At 53.8% G+C, this 9,481-nt stretch overlaps 1 protein-coding gene across 3 annotated transcripts in view; it reads left to right on the plus strand.

Annotated features, from left to right (window-relative positions):
• Nucleotides 1-9,304, plus strand: part of HK1 (hexokinase 1) — a 126,649-nt gene extending 117,345 nt beyond the window's left edge. For all 3 annotated transcript variants that reach the window (XM_006937834.5, XM_045040066.1, XM_023240505.2), the window contains 3 exons: nucleotides 2,005-2,160; nucleotides 6,539-6,772; nucleotides 8,400-9,304. In XM_006937834.5, the coding sequence (XP_006937896.1) occupies nucleotides 2,005-2,160; nucleotides 6,539-6,772; nucleotides 8,400-8,544 (535 nt within the window). In that variant the 3' untranslated portion in view covers nucleotides 8,545-9,304. The remainder of the gene's footprint in view (nucleotides 1-2,004; nucleotides 2,161-6,538; nucleotides 6,773-8,399) is intronic.
• The last annotated feature ends 177 nt before the right edge of the window (nucleotides 9,305-9,481 follow it).

Here is a 9,481-nt window from a genome sequence, read left to right on the forward strand (position 1 = left end):
GGTCAGCAGGGTTTTGCTTTTTTTAGTGGAAGTAAAACACACTTGACCTGCAGTTGTCAAAGGTCAAGGTAAATTAGGATGTGGCCAGTGGGGGTGAGGGGCTTCGGCTCTGTTCATCCTCCCCCAGCCTCCTGCACTGCCTCGTGGCTGTTTGGAGCTTGGGTCCCAGAGACTGTCCCTGAGATGGCAGTGTCTGTCCTCCCTGCGTAGACACAGATGACTCCTTGTCTCAGGCTCCCAGGACTCAGGCCATCCTCTGCCGTCACCAGGACTGACTTGGTCCGAGCTGTGTCCCCAGGAGCAGACAGAAGGAATGGTGGGGGGGGGGGGCGCGGGGAGGGAGGGGGCAGCACCTCCCAGATAGGAGCTGTTCTCCAGGTACCCTCAAGATTCTTGCTTTTTCCAAATACCACCTGTGCTGTTATTTACTTAATGTTTTTCTTTAAGTCAGCCTATATTTTTAATGTAAGTTTAACCAGAGAAAGAAGGGAACATGAGCGTTATCATAGATGATAATCATAAAGTGAATCTAGGGAAGGTCAGCATCATTCGAGTCTAGCTCCCATTTTCTACCAAAGAGTCTAAACGAAGACCCCCCCCCTTTGGTAGCTGGGAAGTAGCGGGTGATGGAAGGGGTTAAAGCCTCGTCAGCCTGTACTGAGATGGCATTCTGGATGGTGTGAGAAGGACTGGATGGAAATTGATCATGCTAGTGCAATCATGTTTTTTCTGCGAACCACCTGAAATCTTTTGGAGGACCCAGTGGACTCTTCCCAGTCTGGGGACACTGGGACCGGGCATGTGCCATGGAAGCATTTAAATCCCTTGTCATTTCGGGGCACCTGGGTGGCTCAGTTGGTGAAGCGTCTGACTCTTGGTTTCAACTCAGGTCATGATCTCACGGTTCATGAGTTTGAGCCCCGCTTTGGGCGCTACATGTCAGCACGGAGCCTGCTTGGGATTCTCTCTCCCTCTCTCTCTGCCCACCCCAAAGTCAATAAATAAACATTAAATCCCTTGTCATTTCTGAGGCTCTTGAGCATGGCGAGAGCTGGAGTTAAAAGCCCCGGGAACAGGTTGCCCTCAGGAGTACGGTAGCTGTTTGAGCCCTCCAGCCCGTGTGTGGCTTCATCCCTGTGCTGGGGGCTTGACTGGTACGCTGGGCTTTTTCAAAACCTTCCAAAAATCTAGTAGGAATTTTCCCTTCATTGTCTTCTTGTCCCTTTAAGACTCAGACCAGTTGGTTGCTTATTCTGCAGATATTTATTGAGCACTCGACTGAGAGCGTAGCACTGGGCTGTGCTAGGCCCTGGGCCTCAAAGTTGAGCAGGACACATGCTCCAGCCTCTCCAGGCTTTCGCTGCAGACCCTGAGTGCAGTGTGCCCGTGTACCTTGTGAAGAAGGGAGGGTGTACGGAAGTGGAAGCCTGAGAGAGGCAGATAGAACCCGGTGGGGGGAGGAGGACAGGCCTCCAGGAGGAGAGTTTTGAGCCGACAGCTGGAGCGGGTTCTGCCAGGCAGAGGTAGGAGGGCAGGTGAGGAGGGAGACCGTCCAGCAGCTAGATGCGAACGCTGGTGGTTTCGTTTCTTTAAAAAAAAAATTTGCTTTTATGTTTATTTTTTTTTGAGACAGAGAGAAACAGCATGAGTGGGGGAGGGGCAGAGAGAGAGACAGAGACACACAGAATCCGAAGCAGGCTCCAGGCCCTGAGCTGTCAGCACAGAGCCCGACGTGGGGGCTTGAACCCACCAACTGTGAGATCATCACCTGAGCCGAAGTCAGACGCTCAACTGACTGAGCCACCCAGGCGCCCCTGGTGGTTTCGTTTCTGATCCTGGGGAGGGTTGAGGATCTCTCAGCGCTTCCTGGCCTCTCTCCGCCTCTGCTGAGGAGCACAGGGCCTGGTGCACAGGCTGGTGATGCCCCCGAAGGGCAGGAAAATGCCCGGGGCTACTGGGAGACCAAAGGCTTCACGGGGACACCCGCCTCGGCTCCTGTTTCAGGTTTGAGAAGATGATCAGCGGTATGTACCTGGGTGAGATCGTCCGCAACATCTTGATCGACTTCACCAAGAAGGGGTTCCTCTTCCGAGGGCAGATCTCTGAGCCGCTGAAGACTCGCGGCATTTTTCAGACCAAATATCTCTCCCAGATTGAGAGGTGAGTGATGAGGGGCTTCCCCGCAGGCCTGCTAGAGGTCCGTGTGGCATGGAGGCACCTCAGGGGACATTTTGTCATTTGTGAGGGGGTCCTCCCCTCGCCCCGCTCCGGAGCAGTAGCCCCTGAGCAGCTACATATTGAAATCATAAAGTTTTATTATCCATGATTTTCCTTTTAATTCATTCTTTATGTGGGAGCTTTATATATATTTGTCTGAGGTCATGTGTCTGAGGTTGTACAGACTCCATTTCAGGACAGCAAAGGTGCATTCTAGAGCCCGTGCTGAAGGGCACGGGGTCCAGTAGAGCCAGGAACCAGGGCTCTAGTCCCACCGCATTCATCTGAAAGGCAGCTTGGGATCGCAGTTTGGTCCCCCAGTAGGCACGGCCCCCACCAAGTTGCTCTGCCTTCCTCCCGTTTTCTCATGTGCAGTGATCGCTCTGTCCCTGCCTTTGCCCTCTCCCGTGGTGAGCCGTGAGACAGGGTGCGGGGTGCTCTGCAAAGGTGGTTATGCCAGAGCCACCTTATTTGTAGAATGGCCACAAAAGCGACATTAACGTTGGCTGCGCTGGAGCCTGCTCCTTGCTTTCCCCGGTGCCTGCATCTGTAACCTGCACGTCAAACTCACTGGCCACCAGAACCAAAGCGGTGAAGCGCTAGCAGCAGACGGAAGGCCCCGGAACCTGGATGCCAGCGGCTGCAGCGCACCGATTGGCGGCATTTCACAGCGGGGGGGGGGGGGGGGGGGCGCGGAGAGGCAGCAGCCGGTGCCGTGTGCTCATTACAGATGGGGAAACCGTTCTCACCTCTCTCTCATCCTGAGCGCAGCCAAGAGCTAAGTGGGGAAGATAGGAGTCTAGAAGAACCAGCACAATATCTCTGTGAATACTTTTGTTAACATTTTTTACTTTATTTTATTTTTTAAAAGATACTTATTTATTTTGAGAGGGAGAGAGAGCACGAGAGCACGGGGGAGGGGCAGAGAGACAGGGAAAGAGAGAGAATCCCAAGCAGTCTCCGCGCGCTCAGCGCCGAGCCCGATGGGCTGCATCTCCCCACCATGAGATCACAACCTGAGCCGAAATCAAGAGCCAGATGCTCAACCGACTGAGCCACCCAGGCGCCCCTTGTTACTATTTTTTTAATTGTAAAATATACATGCAATTTACCATTGCAGCCATTTCGAAGCACACAGTGCAGTGGCATTAAGTTCCTTTGCGGCGTTGTGCAACCACCCCTGTCCATCCCCAGAACCTTCTCATCACCCTGAACTGAAACTCCCTACCCATGAAACAGTAACTCCCCCTTCGTCCCGCCCCCAGCCCCCGGCGCTCACCCTTCTACTTTGTGTCTCTGAATCTGACTGCTCTAGGTCCCTCATGAAAGTGGAATCCTACAGTGTTTGTCTTCTTGGGACTGGCTTATTTTGCTTAGCATAACGTCCTCAAGGTTCATTCATGTGGTAGCCCGTGTCAGAACTTCTTTCCTTTTTTAAGGATAAAAATACTCTTGTACATTTAAATTTTTTTTTTTCAACGTTTATTTATTTTTGGGACAGAGAGAGACAGAGCATGAACGGGGGAGGGGCAGAGAGAGAGGGAGACACAGAATCGGAAACAGGCTCCAGGCTCTGAGCCATCAGCCCAGAGCCCGATGCGGGGCTTGAACTCACGGACCGCGAGATCGTGACCTGGCTGAAGTCGGACGCTTAACCGACTGCGCCACCCAGGCGCCCCGATGTACATTTAGACCACATTTTGTTTATCCATTCATCTGTCCGCGGACGCTTGGACTTTTGGCTGTTGTGAGCAACATTTCATGTAATCATTTTATTTTTAACTCTTGAGGAACCGCCATCCTGTTTTCCAGTTTCCAGTTGCTGAGCCATTTTACATTCCCACCCACGGTACACACAAGGGTTCCACTTTCTCCACGTCCTCGTCAACACTTGTTATTTTTTTCCGTTTTTTAAATTATAGCCATCCTAATGGGTAGGAAGTGGTGGGGAAGGTCTTTCGAAGAATAATATCAACATGAATGATACTAGAATTCAAAAAAGAACAATAGCAAAGAAAGAAATTGTAAAGAAAAAATTGCAGAATTTAGCTACATAGCTTCTGTAAGTTAAAAGAAAAAATTGGGGGGCGCCTGGGTGGTTCAGTCGATTAAGCATCTGACTTCAGCCCAGGTCATGATCTCACAGTTTGTGAGCCCGAGTCCCGCTTTGGGCTCCGTGCTGACGGTGTGGAGCCTGTGTGGGATTCTCTCTCTCTCCCTCTCTCTCTGCTCTTTGCTCACTTGCACCCCCCCCTCCAAAAAAAGAGAAAAATGGCAACCAAACCTAAAAGGCAAAGAGCAAACTAAGGAACGCATTTGCACCATGAATGACAAGATGCAGAGTGGGGGCGTGGTGGGGGGAGCTTGGGCAGAACCGGTCTTGAGACCCGCTGTGTTGCACTGGCTATATGTGCTTTTAGTGAGTTACTCAGTTTGACCCAGCCTCAGTTGCCTCATCTTTAAATTTTTTTTTTTAATGTTTATTTTTGACAGAGATTGAGAGAGAGAGAGAGAGAGAGAGAGAGACAAAGCATGAGTGGGGGAGGGGCAGAGAGATAAGGAGACACAGAATCTGAAGCAGGCTCCAGGCTCTAGGCTGTCAGCACAGAGCCCGATGTGGGGCTTGAACTCACAAACCACGAGATCATGACCTGAGCCAAAGTCGGACGCCCAGCCGACTGAGCCACCCAGGCGCCCCTCCTCATCTTTAAAATAGGAATAATACTACATGTGTCAGTGGGTTGTTAAGAGAAAATGAGGTGATGTATGTAAAGCATTTGTCGTGTGCTACGTCCTCAAAAAAGGCTGGCTGCTCTTACCACCTTTGTCATCATTGTTGGTCACTGTCATCTCTATCAATTTAATAATAACAAGACAAATATCCCAACTGTCCTTGACCTAACAGGTAGTTCATGTGACCAAGAAACACATTTTTAAAAAACGGTCATGGGGCACCTGGGTGGCTTGGTCGGTTAAGCATCCGACTTTGGCTCAGGTCACGATTTCACGGTCCGTGAGTTCGAGCCCCGCGTCGGGCTCTGTGCTGACAGCTCAGAGCCTAGAGCCTGTTTCAGATTTTGTGTCTCCTTCTCTCTCTGCCCCTCCCCTGTTCATGCTCTGTCTCTCTCTGTCTCAAAAATAAATAAACGTTAAAAAAAAATAAAAAAAAAAACGGTCATTTTTCCTGATAGAAGAGCTCAGATCAAACTACAGTATCATGCCATTACCACCTTTTTTAAAGCTTATTTATTTATAGTAATCTCTACACTCACCACGGGGCTCAAATTCACAACCCAGAGATCAAGAGTCACGTGCTCTTCCGACTGAGCCAGCCAGGCGCCCCCATTACCATGTTTGTAAAAATGATCCCTTCCACTGGGGACAAGTACAGCCAAAACTCAGCTGGAGGGAGAGAAAAAAAAAGAAATTGATGCAACCTCCTGAAAGGCACTTGGCAATATGTGTCAAAATCCCTTTGACCCAAAAACATGTCCTAAGGGAGAAATCAGAGTTGCACACAAAGATTTGTAAATGGGAAACTTTGTCAGACTGTTACTTCAGGATAGCAGAGAATTGCCGACAACGTCAAGTTTCTCTAACCTGACTAAATAAATGAGGGTGCGTCCCCAGAGTGGAAGGCCATGGCACTGTTTCCAGTCCTGTTCTCAGATAAGGATGTGGGAAGTTGCTCACATGTGTGAAGTAGGAAAAAAAGTCGGCAAGAAAATCACATATAAAAGATGAGCCCATTTTGCATATTAAGAACAAAGATAGTGATATTTAGGAAAAGTAGATTGGGGGGCACCTGGGTGGCTCGGTCGGTTAAGCGTCTGACTTCGGCTCAGGTCATGATCTCCCGGTCTGTGAGTTCGAGCCCCGCGTCGGGCTCTGTGCTGACAGCTCGGAGCCTGGAGACTGCTTCCCATTCTGTGTCTCCCTCTCTCTCTGCGCCCCTGCCCCCCCACCCAACGACTCGAACTCTGTCTCTGTTTCTCTCAAAAGTAAATAAACATTAAAAACAAAAAAGTAGATCGGAAAGAAGGAAATACGTTCAGATGTTAATTGAATTGCCCCTGGTGTGGTGGATAGTTTTAATTTTCTAAGTTTTATTTTTCTCTATTTGCCAAATATTCTACAGTTTCACGTGTGATACTTTTGTTATTTAAAAATAAACACATAAAAGTTATTTTGGAGGAAGAAAGCCCCCACGACCCTATTCGTGGTAAGCACAGTGACTCGGGGCCGGTCCTCTGGAGTGGGCTCCTCGGCTGCTCTGGGGGGTCCCGCTTCATCCAGCCCTCCTGGCTTTTGTCCACCACAGTGACCGATTAGCACTGCTCCAGGTCCGGGCCATCCTCCAGCAGCTGGGCCTGAATAGCACCTGTGACGACAGTATCCTCGTCAAGACCGTGTGCGGGGTGGTGTCCAAACGGGCCGCGCAGCTGTGCGGTGCGGGCATGGCCGCCGTGGTGGACAAGATCCGCGAGAACAGAGGGCTGGACCATCTCAGTGTGACTGTGGGGGTGGATGGAACACTCTACAAGCTTCATCCGCAGTGAGTGGGGCTTCCTTCCGGTTGGGTGGGCAGAGGTTCCTGGGCTGGTGAGTGGTCCCGATGGCTGTGGGACACCGGGATGTGAGTGAGTCCCATCGGGAAAGTTCCTCGCCAGGACACGGCCGACCTGAGGGCTGTGCATCCAGGGACCCGGCTTTGTCTGGGGCCAGGTAACGGGCTGCTCTGAAATTTAACTGAGATCCTTGGAGAGGAGTGGCTTCGCTCGGTCTGTCGCCAGCGGCATGGCATATCCCTCTCCCCTCTCCTCCTGGGCCCCTCCTCAGTCAGGCAGAGCGTGAGGTAAGGGTCGGGGTGGGCTCACCCCTCAGCCTGGGTAGCCGCCGCCTGGCCAGGAGGCCGTGTTTGGGAAGTGGGGAGAGGGTGTGAAGGACAGAGGGAGGAGGGCCCACTGTCACGGTCCCCTGCCCGATCAGCTTCTCGAGAGGCTTGGAAGGCGTTCGTGTCGGCCCTGGGCTTTGTAGGGAAGAGAGGGGTGCGGAGCGGCCTCGTTACGGTCGTTACGGTCACGGGTCTGAGACCCCGTGGTCAAGGAGGATGTTTGGCCCCACCTGCCCTTCGATCTACCTCACTTCCCAAAGCTTGGCTCTTACGAACAGAGCGACTGTATTACTTATTGTCTAAACCGGGGTGCTTTCGCCGGCCAAGAGGGTGCCGCTGATAATCACACTGGGACCGTCCCGGGTAAGCTGGGCCGCAGTGTCACTCTACTTAGAAGCAACCTCGCCCGAGTCAGGGCAGGCGGGAGCCGCTCACGTCGTGGCCGCGGCCTGGGACTTGCTCCATCTGCACCTGTGTCTGTCCACCTTCATCCCCTGGGGCAGCACACTGGTGTGCCTTAGAGCTGGGGTTTGGAGCCGCACACACCTGCATGTCATCCTGGCCCCGTCATCGGGAAGCTGTGCTTCAGTGCTTCGCTCTGCCAAGTCTCACCTTCCTCAGGGGGTGACAGCCATCGGCGGGACTGAAAATCACGAGGCTAAGGTGCCGGACGGGCCCTGGCGGTGTTCCAGAGAGGGCAGTGGGATCCCCTCTGGGCGCTCCGCTGCCCTGAGCTACTTCAGCCTGGCACTGTCTCGTTGTCAGCACGAAAACGTAGGAACCCACAGTCGCCTGTCATTTAGAGATCGTCTTTCACGGGGGGGGGGGGGGGGGGGGAGGCCCTGCCGCTCTCGGCCTCAGATGCCAGTGTGGGGCCCCGGACGGTGTGGGCTGGGGACCTCAAGGGGCTGTTTCCATGTCGCCTCCTGACCCGGCGCCGGGCCGCACCCAGGCCCAACAGCCTTCTTGGTGCCCGGTCCCCCAGACGCCTCAAGCTTTGGGGAGGGGCGTGTGCGAGTGTGCTATTCACGCCGTGGCCCTGGCGAGACGTACGGTCGCTTATTTTTGGACTCTCGGAAGTTCCTCCCGGCTGAACACTGCGGTGGTGGGATTGGCTGCAAATCCACGGTCGTCCCGACCGTTGTCAAGGAGCCGCAGCCGCTTCCAGGCAGCCCCGCCACCTCGCGTGTCCCCTTCTCGCTAGGGTCCCGTGGCGTCTCCGCGCGGGTCCGGCGTCCCTTCTCCTCTTCTCCACCTACCCTTCTCCTCTGTGTGTTGTCTCTTCCAGCTTCTCGAGAATCATGCACCAAACCGTGCAGGAACTGTCACCGAACTGCAACGTGTCCTTCCTCCTGTCCGAAGACGGCAGCGGCAAGGGGGCTGCCCTCATCACGGCCGTGGGCGTCCGGCTCCGGGAAGAATCGAGCAGCTAAGAGTACCGGCCCCCCGGCCTGCTGTCCTTCCGGCGCTCCTCTCTTCAGGCGGCGACCCCCTGTCCCTCCCAGCGAGCTGTGCCGGGAGACCCCGGCGCCAGGGCCGGCCTCGCCGCAGCGGGGAGGGAGACCCAAGCCAACTAATGGCGCATAGCGTAGGGTACAAAATAGAGCGCGTGCTGTCGATAATCTCTCCCCACTCCGGCCCCTCCTCGTCTGCCCCCGCCACTCTGCATGATCCGATTTCTACCCGGTCGTACGCTCCCCGTGTGTGAAGTTTAGTGGCGTCCGTTTCCAGTCTCTGCATTCGTCCTACAGAGTTATTTATTGGCCCAAGGTGAAAAGTCGCACCATCTGGCAGGCCTCCTGGGCCTCCGCAGCCCGTCCTTGGGGACACATCCCCTGTGTGAAACGTATTATCACCAGCAGACACTGCCGGGACTCCCTCCCCGGGGGAACCTTAGCTGCTTCCTCCCGTCCCAGCGCCCACTGCTGTCTGGCGTCCCGAGGTTGCCCTCAAGACGTGTCAGTGCCACTGAATCGTGTGTCCGTGGGACTGGTCAGAGCCATGCCGTGACAGTCTTGCATTCTGTCTGTCTTGTTGCGGGGGGGGGGGGGGGAGGTGGGCAGTTCTGCGGGAAAATGTCTCGTCTCCATTTGGGCAAAAGGAACCAAACCGACAAACAGTGCCCCCATTGGAATTTCCCATTGCTTTTGTGAGCCATGTTGTATGACCTAGTAAACTTTGTACCAATTCAAAGACCCGAGTGATGCTTGATGGCTGGAGAGCGGGGAGGACACGGGGTGGGGGAGGCGGTGAACACCAAGCCCTGGGGATTGTGGGTCGGGGGAACAGTGACGTGAAGATCATGTTCTTCAGCCCCCAGCCTTCTTCTGGGACAACCACCTCTACTCTCTGCAAGGGTGACAGAACTAG

The sequence above is a fragment of the Felis catus genome, chromosome D2, assembly GCF_018350175.1.
Source record: "Felis catus isolate Fca126 chromosome D2, F.catus_Fca126_mat1.0, whole genome shotgun sequence".
NCBI classification, from domain to species: domain Eukaryota; kingdom Metazoa; phylum Chordata; class Mammalia; order Carnivora; family Felidae; genus Felis; species Felis catus.